Genomic DNA, 17,128 nt, shown 5'->3' with positions numbered 1-17,128 from the left:
ATAAATGTAAAAGACACTCATATCGATTAGAACACACTTAACATAATATCAATGAATTTTATGGTTAAAAACTTTCATAATTACATTAGCGTAAGTTTTAGCGTAGGTTCTAGATAGAGGCACATTCCGCCGAGGGGGTCTTATTCCTCCCATCCTACCCTACCTTTTCACTTTCAAGAACAAATCTTTTTCTTCTGGAAAATTCCGTGCACTCCAATAGTGAGCAGACTTTGGAGCGATCAAATCCCATTACCACACTCCAATAGCGCGTAGACTTCAGAGGGATCGAATCCCATTACTTGAGTTCAAGGTAAGAATTCTCTGAATCAAAATTATCCTCCACTTCCTTGTCGGAGCTTGATTCTATAATGTTGCTGGAAGTTGTTCAAAGAAGAAATTTTAAAGAATTTATGCTTGTATTGTGAAAGTTTATTTCTTTTCATGATCGACATGATTTTGTCCAGCTGATTGTGAATGTAATTAGGCCGATAGGCCTTCCTATGCATCAACTTCTTTGTCAACACTTTCATTCTCTTATTGACATCTGTCAAACCTCCCTGGATCATATATTCATGCACATCTTTGTATTCAAAATGGCATCATATTACAAAATATAGAAATAACTAAAAATAGTTGTAGAAAATCTGTTGCACAAAAAGCCAGAGGAACCGGGCTTGCCAATGTCACTGTTGAATATGGTTGTGGCATCTGTGCGCACCAAGGTCCTATAATCATGTCTTCGAGGTGGACAGGAAACAATGTATAAAGATGCATGGGGTTAGTTCTATATTTTCGGTTGTATGGAGGTTTAAACACTTGCTCATATAAATGTCAGACTCCACTGTACCAATTTAAACTTTTTTTTTTTCGTCAGATTTCTCTGCATTTACCTCATGGTCCATCATATTCTTTCCCGTATGCGTGAGACAAAGTCTCGGTTGGCTTAGTTGGAATTTGGTAGGAAGCCGTTGTGCTCTCATCTGGTCTGCTATTTGTATGTATGAATTGGGCCGGAGCAGCAACAGATGCAATCTAAAAGGTCAATGCCATGGCTGGTTATGTGCAACCAGGTTTCATATTGTTCCTGCTTTACCTGATCACAAATGCCTTACTGGGAGCCGCGTTGTCAGGGCCTGAGAATGAAATCGCCATTGCTCTCCCTAGCGAGGGAAATACCAGAAGATTATTGGTCTGCAATGAGAATAACAAGTCTGTTTCTTGTCTGGTAAGCTATTTCAGACCCGATCCAATGTGTGGTGTTGATGGCATTACATATTGGTGTGGGTGTGCAGATGCTCAGTGCGCCGGCGTAGAAGTGGCCGAGATCGGTTTCTGTGAAGTGGGCAATGGAGGAAGCAGCCTTTTGTTTGGGCAGGCTCTTTTACTGGTACATATAGTGTGGTTAATTTTGTTAGGGTTCATTGTCCTCATTGGAGTCCCTTGAATTAGTGACTGTTAGGGTTAGGGTTATTTGGGTTTCTATGATGTCTGGATCGCTATTCTGCTGGGCTTAAGATTCTGCGGAAGTGCTGACATCGGAAAAGAAAAACATCCGGCCATTATTGGGTTGGTAGTTGCAGTGCTCTTGTGTTCTATGTATCTTTTTCTTTATAGGGAAGTTTGGACGCTATTATGTCAATAAAAGGGTACTTTCTGATGTATTGTTTTTGCCAGCATTTTTCGTTGTTTTTGGGATGTATTTGTACCCACATCACCAGAGAGGTGAGCCATTGATTATTACATTTCAATAAAAAATACCTTTGAAGGGTTAACTTATTTTTTAAAATATCTTTGTTTGCATTTCAAACATTTGTTGTGGTTAATGAAGGAGGTTAATGAATGATCTCTCTTTTTTACCTAGTGACTTAGTATGATGCTACATGGGCATGTTTTGCTAGTAGAGGACATAGGTATCTTCTTATTTGATATATTTAGAGCACCGAAGGAAGCGCTTGTGATGCACATTAAATTCAGCTCATCCAAACTATTATTCTTATCTAAACAACTATCTTCTTCATTGCAGCATTCCTATCGCCGCCAAGAGGGAAATTTGGGTTGTTTTTCGACAAATGTGTAGACAATCCTTTTATTATATCTGCGATTAAATCTACACACTAAACAACTATCCTCTTCATTGCACCATTCCTAACTCCGCAAAAAGGGAAATTTGGGTTGTTTTTCTACAAACGTGTAGATAATCCTTGTATTTCTCTCGAATATCCGCCAATAAATTTACACACCAGAAAAGAAAATGGAAGCTATAAAATTTAAGGTGAGCTGTTCTTAGTGGGAGGCCGGCCAAACAACATAAGCAAGAGACATTCATCAATCCTTCTCTGGACAAGTATTTACATGTACAAAAAACAGAGCATCTCAGATTATATTCTTAATTAGTATTGGGTTTGGTTTCTTAGTTGATTTTAACGGGAAAGAATATCATTTGTATTAAAAAATGGCTGTGGCCAAGCCAAAAAGTAAGATAAGAAAAAAAAAATAATTGTCTGACAATTGTCTTTCAAAAAGACTCGAAATTTAAAAATCGTCGTCTATTCTTACCTTTCTGGAGGTATAGCTGTAAAGCCAACAGGTACAATGTCTAGCATACTGAACTGGTAAAAAAACTACTTTGCAATAAATAATAAAAACCTGAACTTAAATGAAATCATGTCTGCCAAGGGCTTCTTGCTTGATGGCTACCGGAAGATTGAATTCCAGAGCTGTATTTCTGATCTCCATGTCACGAGAAGTTTGCTGAACAGTTGCCTCATCTTTCACTGCAATACAAACCAAGCCAATGGATGCCTTTGGAGGGATGAACCTAGAATGTGAAGTGTCTTCATTTAAGTGTGAGCTTCTAGCTAGGCCTAGAGCCAGCTCATAGAGTGTCATACAGTTGCTTCCACCTTCTGTATTTTCTTACTTTGACATGTCAATTTCCCAGAAATCTCTGCGTCACTTTTCTATCTACAATTAGAAGAATAGCCAGTCTGTTGTTGAAGTATGGAAGGGCTACTTGCATGTCTCAACTTGGTGATCATTTATTATCTGGGCTCTTCAAAGCTCTGAGAACTCACAAAGAATACACCAACCCAAACGATTGTGTCCCACCTTTCTTTCTAGATCTCCCCAACAGATATTCTGCCACCTGCTGGGAAGAGAACCTTCACTTAAATCGATTCAATTTGCCACAGGATAGCTGACCTGTTGAATTTTTGTAGTTCTCTTAACTCGATAATTGTTTGTTATGATTTTACACTCAAGTTGATATTTTATTTTATTGATTATGCAACATAAAACAATTATACAAAGAACTACAACAGGAAAACATGAAGAGACAGCCACACAAGAAGTTACACAGGAAAACCCCACTCTAAGGGGAGAAACCCAACAATCCTTTCCTTATGAAATCAAGTCAACAAGACATCAAGTCATATACAAACCAACCAGTAATGTAGCTAAGATAACCAACCTCCAAGTGCCAAGTCAACCCTCGAGCATACCAAGACAAAATGCTTCCAAAACTGTCCACAAAAGAGGCCGTCTGCTTCAGTTCTTCCAAAGCCGAATTTTTCCTTCTGCCTCAGCCTCAAATTATGCCACAGAGCTTAGCATTATACTTCAAAATAAAAACCTTAAAATTCACATGGTTCCACTTCTCATTATTTCACAGAGTAATATGCCTCAGACTTCAGACTTACTTCCATATGAACGAGCCACAAAACCCCATAAAATTATGCCTCAAGCTTTGTCTTCTACTTGACCTTCCAAGTCTCCTTGAGCAAGGGCAGATCAGAGATATGTTTTACTTCTGTTTTCAGCCTTAGAGATCAGAAATATATGTGTGTGAGATGTATCAAATGAGGAATGCGAGTGGGCTATATGTATAGTCTCCAAGCCATGCGAAACGGTGCCACTTGAGCTGAGCCGACATGAGGGTTAGGAGGGCCGACTTGCCAACTTGGTAGGGTAAATGGCACTTAACAAAATTCAATTTTCTTCATTTGAAAGGGGCACGAAGAACATGCCCTTCTATATTTTTCTTTTGACCAATACAAAGCATGAAGAACATGCTTGTCAATAATAATTTTAATTATTCAAAAGTACATCAATAAAATAATATTATGAATACTGACCATAGCTACATTCTTCAACATTACCCAATCCAACTTTGAACTGCAAAATCTGAAAACACAGAGCCAAATGATGCTTAAGAGCAACCATGTCCCGCCACAGACGGAGGAACCAAATACCAGAGAAACCCAAAACCATGCCACAAAGAACACATGGATACAAGGTCAGTTGATCATTGACTAGTGATCGACTTCTCCAGAGATTGAGAATCCCACCCTCAACCTTCCAATCCATCACTTGGAGTTGATAAACTTCACCATGCGTCAGAGTAAATGACAGGTTACTAGATACTGGGAGGACTTTAGTGCCCATTCTTTCATGATAATGATGCTCCTCCACTTCTCTCGAATATGCGTGTTTCATTCATTCTTATGATATATTGCGTACTTTGAATGTTAAAGGAAGATGTGAAATAGTTGGAGCCCGCCCATTTATGCATAGCTTTCCATTGTCTATCAAAGTTACTTCATTTTCTTGAAGGTCTAAACTTGGTAGAATTCTATTTTTTTGAAGCTCCTTGTTGGCACTTGAGCACTACGAATGAGTCTACCCAGACACATATCTTGAGGGCTTGATTGGTTTTGCATATGCTGAACTATAATCATAGAGTCCCCAAGTACTATAAGTCAATTTATTTCTCTTGGCTCGGGAATTTTCAACCCTTGAAACAATGGCATGCCTCTGCTTGACGTTTGGTGGATTCTCCTAAACCCCTTTCTTAAACTTAGTTCTTGATTTCCTCTAGGATCAAGGAAGATCCCTATTACACCTGCCACCTCAGAGTTTGGTTTCTTAGTTTTAGTTTTAGTTTATATTTTTACTTAATTTGTTTTTTAAGTTTATCCTTTATTCCTTTAGCTTCTATATTTGTTTTCTAAGGAAAACTTCTCATGATTCCCCCTCTTCCCTAGAATATCAAAATGGAGGGCAGCTCAACTGCCAACCACCACAACAATTTATTCCGCTTATGCTCTAGTGTCATAGTATTATTGTCAATAACTTTTTGAGAAGAAATATGTGCCATAACTTTCTGTATCTTTTCCTTCAAATTCAATCTCTTCAAACAGGCTTGGAATTTGAGGATCAGCTCCCTATATGGAATCGATTTCAATCCTGGCAGGCCCTTCAATCCCATGGGTAGATTCTGCAATGGCAGGACCGTTGTAGATTTCATTGGTAATATTTTTACAACCCTAGCTGAGCCATGCATATTAATCTCAAATACCTGCATTCATGCCTCATTCATGTTTTTTCTTTTTTCTACAAGAGAGTATTTCAATTTGCCTCTAATACCAGCATACCTGGACCCCAACGCAACGAGAAACGGAATCCTCAATGGAGTTAACTATGCATCTGCTGTTGCCGGCATACTTCATGGAACTGGTTTGGACTTTGTAAGTACTATCTCTCTGCAATATAATAATTTGATGCTCTCTCAGGCTGGGGCTTAGTGGTTGGAGGGACACTGGTATGTAATTAGCATCAAATTGGTTTAAGTAGAACAGTTTTCTTTGTGTTTTGATTTGACTGGAAAAGATGGCTGGTGGTGTTGAGCTGAACTCGATTACAATTATAGAATATTTTGGAATTCGATGAAAATATGTTATATTTTAGAAATATTTTTTTTGTAATTTTAAAATATTTTGAAATGTGTAAATTAAAATATATGTTTTTAACGAAATTTAACAGAAAAATTTTGAAATTTGTTAAAGATTTAATTTGTAAAAAATTGTTAATGATTTAAATGATTAAATTTTTCATTACATCAAAATTTGCAACACTAATAAACTTTTAAACCAATAACATTATTAGATTTCTGATTTCCGTGACATTCATTGGTAAAAGAAGAATTTTGTTTATCCACAATGGTTTTCATTATTTGTGTGACTTATCCCAAAATGGATCCACTTTGGAATTCGAAATGTGGACAAACTATGAAAATTGTTGTGGATAATCCAAATTCTTCTACTACCAATAACATTATCTATTTTGAGTTAGCTATTAATCTCATATATCAAGTGACCTGTAATTCATATATATGAGCATAGATCACAGAAGCCTCAATTCAACAATTTTTTTTCTATCGTTGATATCTACATAAATTAGTTAATATTGATTTTCAAATAGTTTATTTAAATCTCTTTTTGAAAAGTATAAAATTTAAACATCTTGCTCACACATATTTTTTTTACTTCTAATTACTTTAGATCATATTCATTTATTTATTTATTATAGCTTACCTTATTTTTTTATTTAGCTCATAAAATTTTATTTTAATTTTAAAGAGACGTGTCCAATAATAAACAAATTTACACATTCCTTGTACTAGGCTTTAGAATGAGACTTTAGATTCAATGAACTTCTAAACTCAATAATCATTTCATTCCCAAAAATACTATAATGCAACCCCAAAAGATGATGTGATGATGAGCCCAACACCCAATCTACTGACACATAGCCAGCCCAAAAAAGCAAAAGCTAATGGAGAGCTGCTATTTACGTCCAACGTTATCTCTACCTGCTCTTTATATACTATTGTTTTAAACTATAAAACATGCTATAACTACTTAATTCTTCCAGCTCTATAAACTATTCAAGTAAGTCTAGGCTAAGCGTTAGTTAAAGGTTCACTTTCCCGTGCCTATTTTTTTTCACCCTTCCGAGTATTCTTCCATCATATATTTGATGGAAAATCTGAAACTGCAATTCCACAAACTAAAAGTTGCAATTTCGTGCAATAAAGGTTTTGGATTCTTAGAGGTTTTGTGGCTCTGCTCATCAAAATTGCGAATCCAACAATCTATCATTCAGAATTTGCAAATCTATGATGGGCATGAAAGCAGGGCGTTTTAGTTTCCTGGTAGAAGGGGCATTCAAATATGTTTTATTATGTGTTATTTTTATTTAAAATTTTGATGAGTAAATTTAAACAATGGACTTTATTCTGTTAAATTTCAAAACATCTTTAAAATTTCAAATTATTTTATTATGTGATTCTTCTTTACTTGAACATCTCTCTGTATTATATGTACCTTATCATCATCTTTGCTCTTCTTGATTCATATATTCCATATCCTTATAGAACTTAAGCTGAATTCATAAGTTGTGTTTTTTATTGTTTCTTACCAAAGCTTCCCTCTTGTATCAAGTCTGGAATTGTTGTTGTTGATAATGGACAAGGCAAATTTACCTATTCAATTGCTTATTTTCTAGTGCTTTTTTCTTTGATTAACTTATAATAAGATGATTGTGGGAGATTAGAAATTTTTTGGGAAATTGAATTCTCCAAAATAATTTCTATTTTCAACCCTATAAAATTTGAACTTATAACCTAATAAGAACTACACCCATGCAAGCCAATGAGAACTACACCCCATGCAAGCCAACTGATCTATCCTTGTAAATTATGTTTAAAATATCCTTTTAAATGACAACTTTTCTAATAATAAAGTATCTGCCAATATCGATTTCAATCCATGCCTTCCAATTAATATATTACCTATTTTTGGTTTTTCTTTCGTAATATGAGTGAAACTTGATTTTCAATTTTAGAATATTTTGGAAAGCTGACTAATATGAACAACTTCAAACGCAGTTAGGCCTTTTACTCACATTCCATTTCCCTAATAAACAATTAACATAAGAGAATTGCCCCCTTATGCTTCAAATACATGATAATAACCAAATAGTTTACAATGTTCACGGCCCTAGTTGTTGGATGTGAGTGTGATATTTAAATTTTGAACATGCATAGATGAACATTGATTTTTTTGGAATGGCGCAGATTGGTCGCAGGGACTTTGCAGGACAGTTAACATGGTTTGAAAGCACCACACTCCAACTGGGAGTGCTCATAGGAGAAGCTAATGCAACAAATCTCATCAAGAACGCCATTTACGTAGTCATCATTGGATCCAATGATTATATAAACAATTACCTATTACTTACTCCTCCCAACCTCATCAATACTTTGTCATCGGCTTTCCAATGTCTGTTTCTATTTTGTGATTGAAAATTGGTCGTTTAAGACTCAAGTGCACAAGATGGGGGATTACAAACATCTAGCCAACTCAAAGCAATGAAACCCATAGCACAGTCACAGACTACGGTGCTAACAGCTCGAAGTGAGGTCTGTCTTATTGATTAAGTTTATTAGTTTTCTGATACTTTTCTTGTTTTATGTACTGGCTCAAATCCAAATATATATCAGCCAAAGGTACCCACATCCACGCCCAATTACTAAGAGGTTTTATAGCTGTAAGATTGTTTTATGTTTATCTACTATGTAGTTTGGATAAAAATTATTAATAATTTTGATGGGGGTATTTCAGGACATTAAAGAGGTTCTCCCTAGCATTGGTGATGGAGACCTCGGAAACCAATTGGCAGTTGCGGAATATGTTGGAGACATATACAAGTCCTATCAAAGGATTGAGGTATGTTTCTCTATCAATGATTGGAGATTTGTGTGAATGTGAAGGTAAATTTTTAATTTTCATTTAGTAATCATTGGCAGTCCCATATGTCCAGAACATGAGCCGTGTACCTCTAGATTTTATGAAAAGGCAGGATGAAATTAATGAGACAATGAGGGCAACCCTGATTGATTGGTTGATACAGGTACAAATTAGTTCCTATCCTAACTTCGTTCGCTGCCAATGTTGGATCTAGAAGAACTTTATGTGGGCAATTTCTTAGGATTTACCTTGAAATATTAAATTTTGCAGGTGCATCACAAATGTGAACTAATGCCAGAAACATTGTATCTCACTATAAACATTATGGATATATATACCTTTCTATTTATATTGCTAGGAAGTGAGAATTACAATTAGTGGGTATTGCTGCGATGTTTATAGCTTGTAAATTTCAAGATACCTGCACTCCTCAGGTAGGATGACTTACTGACATCCATAAGCATGACTGTAAGGAAACCTTTTGCATATATCTAATTTATATAATACCTGGTTGTCTGTTGAATATTGACATAAGAAGAATCAATTCATATTTGGTTACAGGTCAATGAATTGATCTGCATCTCAGGATACCAATACACATCCAAAATGATAGTAGCCATGGTAATTATCTCTAGCTGATATCTTTCTGTTTCATTTAATTACAATAGATTTTAAAGATTCAGTGTGAGTGATACATTGATAATGATACTTGGAAGGAGCATACAATATTAAATCGATTGGAATTCAATCTTACTGTTCCCACTCCATATGTATTCCTTGTCAGGTTTCTCAAGGAAGCTGATCCTGACAGAGTGGTAAAGTGAGGTCTGTGTCAGTCTCTTATACTTTTCTTGTTCTTGTTCAACAAATATACACAAACGAAAGACTACAATGCTAACATCTCAAAGTGAGGTTTGTGTCACTCTTTTAAACTTTTCTTGTTCTCTTGTTCAACAAATATACACAAACCAAAGAGTATCCACGTCCACTCCAAATTACTAGCAAGTTTTATAACCTTAAGATAGCTTTGGGTTTAGTCATGTTGTAAGTTGGATGAAAATGATTAGTTATCTTGATAGCCTCAAGTTAGTGTCGTGTTTATTTATGTTGTAAGTTGGCTGAAAATGATTAATAATCTTGATGAATGTATTTCAGGATGCATTCAGGGATTCCCATCAGGTGCTTCCTAGCATTGATGATGGAAACATTGAAAACCAATTGGCAGTTTTTGAATATGTTGAAGATATATACAAATTCTAAAGGACAATTGAGGTATGTTTCTCTGTCAATGATTGCAGTTTCTTGTTAGGGTGAAGGTAAAGTTTTATTTTCCTTAACTAAAATTTGGCATTCATGTATGCCCAGGATGTGAGTTGCGTACCTCCAGATTATATGAGAAACTAGGTTAAAATCAACACAAAGATGAGGGTAGTCGTGAGTGATTGGTTGGTGGAGGTACAACTTTATTCCTATGCTAGTTCCAACTTCCATTTGCTGTCAAACTTAGATCTAAAAGAGATTTATATGGTCTATCTCTTAGGCTTGACATCAAGATCTTAAAATTTTCAGGTGCATCTGGAATTGGAATTAATGCCAGAGACGTTGTATCTCACTGTGAACATCATTGACAGATACCTTTCTATTCAGAGTATTGCAAGGAAGAATTTGCCATTACTTGCTATCGTTGCAATGTTTATAGCTAGAAAATATGAAGAAGTCTGTCCTCCACAGGTAGGATGACTTGCTGACATCTGTAAGAAAGGATGTGTATATATCTAATTAAAAGAACACTTTGTTGGCTTTATAAAGGTACATACAACAACAATATCTACTCCTACAAAAGATTACGCTTTATGCTGGAATCAGTACAAAAATTATATTATAATAGGTAACACAATATTGACAAGAGCTGGTTTATACTTGGCTATAGGTCAATGAATTCATCCGCATCTTCCCAAATGAATGCACGTCAGAACAGATAGTGGCCATGGTAATTAGCTCTAACTGATAATTCTTTGTCATTGATTGCAACATAGTCTCCAAACATTCAGATTAACTGATGAATTGATAATAACTCTTCGCAGGAGTCTACGATATTAAAGCAACTGAACTTCAAGCTTACAGTTCCCACTCCATATGTATTCCTCCTAAGGTTTCTAAAGGCAGCTGATTCCAACAAAGTGGTAAAGTTTTGAGTGACACCACTTTTTATATTGTTGAAAGCAGCCTGTGTGGCATTGATCAAATCTACTTTTGAAAATGCCTCATAAAATCTAGCATTCATGTTTTAAATTACTTTTCTTCGCTGTATTCCTAATAATACCCTGTTGTACTGACAAGTCGTACTATCTATTATTCAGATGGAAAATCTGGCATTCTTCTTGGTTGAAATGTGTTTGCTTCAGTACATAATGAGCAAGTACAGTCCATCAATGTTTGTTGCTGTTGCTGTCTACACTGCTCGATGCACTTTGAGGAAGGATCCATGTTGGAACAAATCACTTACCCTTCATACAGGCTACTCTGAAGCAGACCTGAAGTAAGCCTTAAAATTTTTAAAGCATCATGCTTTTAGTGATTTTACCCTTCTAAAGAAATCCCACTACTGGGCATTTTAGATTTCTTCATCAATTACAGGCAAGCATTGTTGATCAGCTATGGCCAGAACATTGTGTCTTGATCAACTATATGTTGGAACTCAGCTACTAACACCCTATGTGAATTGAATCTTTATCTAATACTAACGCGCATACTAAGCGTCTGGAGCCGTACGCACATTTTGTTAACTCTGTACATTGAGGTAATAACATTTATGTGCATTGTTCCAAGGAATGTGCGTATTTCATGGTTGATTTTCACCTAAATGCGGGAAGAAATAAGCTGAGAGTTGTTCATAAGAAGTATTCAGATCCATTTTTTGGCTATGTTGCTTTTTTAAGCCCTGCCAAGTTATCTGCTGAAGACAATTGCAGTTCCAACAACTGATGAATACGTGCACCAGATTTACTTTTGGATTCTACTTGAAGGTGGCCTATATGTTCTAAAATGAAGCTCTGTTGCATATATTTTCTCCTGTTCAACCTGCAAACTAAATCTGTGGCCAAAAATTTATGTTACGCTTGTGATTCCTCTATGCAGATATCAAGGGGCTAGTGTGAATTCTATGCCGATGAGCAATGCAAAAAAGACACACGTGAAACTATGTAAGAAGGAAGAAAACCTCGAGAATGGAAGGATTTTAAATGGGATCCATCCCAGTACCCTTTTTGAAGGAAAGACAGTAAGGACGAAAGGAGGGTCATCGACAAACAACAACGAGAACCACCAGAAAGCTCTCGAATATGTAAACTCCATTCCGGAACCGTTCCGTGAGAAGAGTGAAATAGAAAGACTAGCCAAGAAAACTAGCCCTCAAGGCATTGCGTTGCAGAATGAGGAGATCTTCTCCTACAATGGGGCCAAAACAAGAGGCCTCATGGTTATAGAGCAGAATACAGAAGCGTGGTTGAAGAATCTTCTATTCAGGCTAAGAAAATTATTCGGATCGATAGACATAATGGAAGGCATGACACATTCAAAATGATTTTTTTTTTTTTTTTAAATAATTATTTATATTGTCTCTAGAGAGACAATAGTTTGAATTATGGACATTTATTTTTTTTTAAATAATTTTTTATATTTTCTCTAGAGAGACAATAGTTTGAATTATGGAATTGTCTCTAAAAAGACAAAAATGTAATTGTCAAGAGACACAAATGAAATTGTCTCTAGAGAGACAAATCAAATTGTCTTTATAAAAACAATAATAATAATATGTCTTCTATATTGTATTTATAGAGACAAATTTTTGAGACATTATATTTTGAGACACCCGCTTAGAGACAATATTTAAGACAATATTTGAGTTTTTTTTGTCTTAAGTTAAGACAATTGATTCAAATATTGTCTTAGAACCCCGTAAATGTAGTAGTGACGAAACTTCGTGAGGAGTCGTGAGAGTTCTTTTGTCTGCCGTTGGAGGAGAAGCAGAAACACGCCATCGATCCTCGGACTTGCGTTGCATATGGTAGTCGAAATGGTGTGCAGAAAGGTGCCATTTTCGACTGGGGGGATTACTATTATCACAACTACTTGCTTCTCTCCATACGAGAGGACGACAGATGGCCATCCAAACCGGATGAATACAGGTGATGCAGGAACTCCCTTTCCATTCGACGTTGTATTTTTATTCTTCGTTTGCACTCAAAATTCCACTTACATGCATCTGTATGGAGTCTATATAGTTCTTTACTTTTATCCGAATTCTGAGAGTGGAAGTGATGCTTATCCGTTGCGTTGCAACATAAAACAGGAAGTGCTCTTTTCCTCTAGTTTGTGTTTTCAAACTGGTTGTTTCGGTAGCTACTCTGGAAATTTCATTATTGCTTGTGTGTGTCGACATCACAGGAGTATAATGAAGGAGTACTGCGAAGGAACGCTGCAACTCTGTAAGACCTTGCTGTCTTTGTTTTGTTAAAACCTGGCCCTGCCTCTGGACCATCTAAATGAAGCTTTTGTAGGCGAGGAGGGAATTGGGAATTCTGTGCGAGTCAACTATTATCCCGTATGCCCGCAACCGGAATTGACTTATGGTCTGTCCCCTCACTCCGATCCTGGAGGAATAACCGTTCTCCTTCAGGATGATGTCGTGGGCCTCCAAGTTCGCAAAGACGACTATTCGGTGCCTGTGCGCCTTGTCGTTGATGCTTTGACGATAAACCTAGGCGACCAGATGGAGGTCAGTACTTCGATTACTATTTTCATTCACCTGTGAAAATCCGCCGATTGTCATATTTCTTTCTATTTCTTTCTCCGGGCAGAAATTGGCAAACGGAATTTACAGAAGTGTGGAACACAGCTGCCTTGTGAACTCGAAAAAGGAACGAATGTCGATCGCGGTTTTCTGTAACCCTAATGGAGACATGGATGTCGGGCCTCTAAAGGAGCTGATTCATGATTCCAACCCGCAGAGATACGGAAAGATGGAGTTCAATGACAACAGGATGTTAATTCGAACAAGTGGGCATGAACGAAAGAGTTACCTGAAATCCAACATATAATTTCGATGAAGCAGCCGAATTATAAGTTCTTGTACTGGTGCATACGCAAGACAAACATCCCGTGACATGCATATTTGTAATCCGAACGTAGAATAATCACGCACAAATAGGTTTAATTTGTTAAATAAATTCAATCAGTTTGTGCGTAGTCTTAGGACACAAGTATTGCTCAACTACCTAATACCCCCGGATTGCCCACATAAAATAAGCCTTGCCCACTTTGTATGTGGAAATTCTATATACATCTTCTGAATTGTTTAATCTACTCTGTTGTCCAAAGATGCAGCTACATATACGGATGCAAGTTTTATTGTGATTTGGATGTATGCATATTTCAGCGTAAAATAATATTTGTAACCGGATCTCATGGGAGACACACGTAAGTAACCGCTTTGGCATTTATATCCGAATCCTTATTCACATATCAATGACGTTGACTTAATGTAGTAATACTCGAAGCATGGGTATCCAAATTTTTATTGTGATTTGGATGTATGCATATTTCAGCGTAAAATAATATTTGTAACGGGATCTCATGGGAGACACACGTAAGTAACCGCTTTGGCATTTATATCCGAATCCTTATTCACATATCAATGACGTTGACTTAATGTAGTAATACTCGAAGCATGGGTATCCAAATTATAGAGACAATAAAAATATAATTTAGAATCCGGGCTTTTCTGTAAATGCGTTAGAAAACCTGCACAGATGAATCTAGTTAGTAAATGTTGAACACACAACTTTGCAGAGCAAAAACACGAATAGAAAGTCATATTTACAAAAAGAATCAAAAACACTAATAGAAAATCGAATTTACAAAAAGAATCAAAAACACTAATAGAAAATCGAATTTACAAAAAGAATGATTGATTCAGAAATAGGTTACAATGCTCATGATATAGCATTACTCAGTGAAGATCCCAAGGTGATGCGCCATAGTGGTGATCAAAGAGAGGACGCGACACCTACAACAAGGTCTGGAGAGAACTAGCGAGCTGCGGAGTGAAATGAGGAGCAAATCAGGGAGTAAATCATGCAGAAAGGATCTTGCATGTAGTCTCATGCATGCATGGACACTCAAAGGCGCCAATCTGGTGAAGATTCCAATGTTGAAGCCTTGCATGTAAGTGAATGCTCTAACTAAGTGTTTGCATGTGCTAGTAATGAAGGCCTTAGGTCTGTACTATCTCCAACACCCCCCTTGAACACCACTATGGGGAAAAATAGAAAATGGGCCCTAGAAACTAAGGCCAAAGCTTACTCAAAATACTGTGCAACTTGTACTAAAATTGAGAAAAGAGGGAAAACCTCATGGGAAAAACCCCCCCTCAAAATACAATGTAATCAAAAGAAAAGAGGATGAAAAGACAGTTGCTAGGAAACTACGTCCTTCACTCCAAGACGATCGCGCAGAGAGTGAAACTTCTGGTTAGTGAATGTCTTGGTGAAGATCTTTGCAGTCTGTTCTGTTGAAGGACAGAACTGTAAATCAATGACATGATCATGCACTAAGTCTCTCATGCAGTGCATATGGATCTTTATATGCTTCGTTTGCTGCCGCTATACTAGATCCCTGCAAAATTTGAGAGTGTCATGGTTGTTACACCAAATTACAGTGGGCTGGTGGAACTGGATGCCCAACTTAGTGAGGAAGTGTTGTAGCCATAAAGCCTGAATAATGACGTTGAATACTTCTTTGTACTCGGCCTCAGCTGAAGAGAGAGAAATAGCAGCCTACTTCTTGCTTGACCAACCGATAGGGCCAGACCCTAGACTGAGTGAATATCTGAAGGTGGACTTGCGATCAATGTTGTTGCCCGCCCAATTAGAATCTGTGAAGCCAAGGAGATTCAATGCAATGTCTATTGCATAGTGAATCCCGAAGGTAATGGTTCCCTGCACATATCAGAGGATGCGCTTGGCAGCTTTCTAGTGTAGCTCATGGGGCTCCTGCATGTATCTGGAAACTGCGCCTACTGCATATAAGAGATCTGGTCTAGAGTGGGTGAGGTACAGTAAGCTCCCCACTAGCTGTCGATAGAGAGTACTGTCAACTAATGGAGTGTCACCTCCATCCTCAAGGCGGACCCCTGACAGAAAAGGAGTTGGTGTTGGCTTGCAGTAAGTCATGTGGAATCCCTTGAGGAGATCCCGTGCATACTTAGCCTGAGAGAGTTTGATGCCTGTGGCATGCTGGCTAATCTCAAGACCAACAAAGAAGTGTAATGGACCCATGTCCATCATCAAGAACGTATCATGGAAGGTCCTCTTGACTGCAGCAATGGTTGAAGCCGAGCTGACGGTGATCAGGAGATCATCCACATACAAAAATAATATAAGAAGAGAATCATGTGTCCTGAGCATGTAAACATTCAGATCATACTTACATCTTTTGAAGTTTTGTGATAAGAGAAAAGAATCCATCTTCGCATACCAAGCTCTCGGGGCCTGCTTAAGGCTGTAGAGAGACTTCTTCAGTATGCAAACCAAAGATGAATCCTGAATGAAACCATGTGGCTGCTCCATGTAGATCTCCTCAGATAGGTCTCCATGAAGAAAGGCATTCTTCACATCCATCTGATGTAATTCCCACCCCTGGGTAGCCACAATGGAAAGTGCAAGGCGTATGGAATCCATCTTTGCTACTGGAGAAAAATGGCTCATCATAATCAATGCCATGCACTTGCTGGAAGCCCTTGGCTACTAGCTTGGTTTTTTGTCTAGTGATTTGTCCATCTACAGCACTCTTGGTCTTGTAGACCCAATTTGCATCGGACAAGTTTCCTTTCGGAAGGAAGGAGAACCAGATCCCAGGTCTGGTTCTCGAGGAAGGAGTTGTACTCCTCCTCCATGGCAGACTCCCAAGAGGGACGTCCAGCAGCCTCAGCATAAGACTTTGGATCAGAAGACTGAACCAAACGACAATGTTTAGATGGCGTTGGTTCAGTTGCAGTGAGGTCAAGTGGAGGCTTAATAAACTTTGATCTAATCCTCCACAGATCAAAATTATCCCCCATAAGACCATTTCTAGCAGGTGGGTGGTCTCCTGCATATATCTCATTTAAGCCCACTGTTCTCTGATTTATGACAGGGGAAGTTGATTCACTACTGGAAGCCCGATCTAGGCTTGGATTTGGATCATCATATGCACGCACTGGATTTGTATCTGAAGACTTTGTCTCTACATCTACATGCTCTACCTCAACATCTGCATGCTCTGTATCTGCATCTGAGTGTACTGAGTAATCATCTTGGTCATGAGGTAGATAAAATGTGTCTGCATGGGGAAATTGAGCTGCATGCGAGAGACTTTCCTCAAATTGGAGACTTCGCTCAATGATGAGCTTGTCCGTAGAGGAAATCAAGAGTCGGTATCCCTTCATACCATCAGGGTATCCAACAAAGATGCAATCAATGCACTATGGATCAAGAGCTTTC

The 17,128-nt window shown here is 37.5% G+C and overlaps 1 protein-coding gene across 1 annotated transcript; it reads left to right on the top strand.

Moving 5' to 3' along the window:
• The first annotated feature begins 899 nt into the window (after positions 1 to 899).
• LOC149201136 (uncharacterized) lies at positions 900 to 1,706 on the top strand. Its single transcript, XM_089399681.1, has one exon. It carries the CDS (start codon positions 1,049 to 1,051, stop codon positions 1,442 to 1,444), a length of 396 nt encoding a protein of 131 aa, XP_089255807.1. The 5' UTR covers positions 900 to 1,048; the 3' UTR covers positions 1,445 to 1,706.
• Positions 1,707 to 17,128: the final 15,422 nt, after the last annotated feature.

This window comes from Pinus tabuliformis, chromosome 2_1, assembly GCF_031772625.1.
Source record: "Pinus tabuliformis cultivar Carrire ecotype Pingquan chromosome 2_1, CPIR1, whole genome shotgun sequence".
In the NCBI taxonomy this organism is placed as follows: Eukaryota; Viridiplantae; Streptophyta; class Pinopsida; order Pinales; family Pinaceae; genus Pinus; species Pinus tabuliformis.
This window is presented reverse-complemented; position numbering and strand designations above follow the sequence as displayed.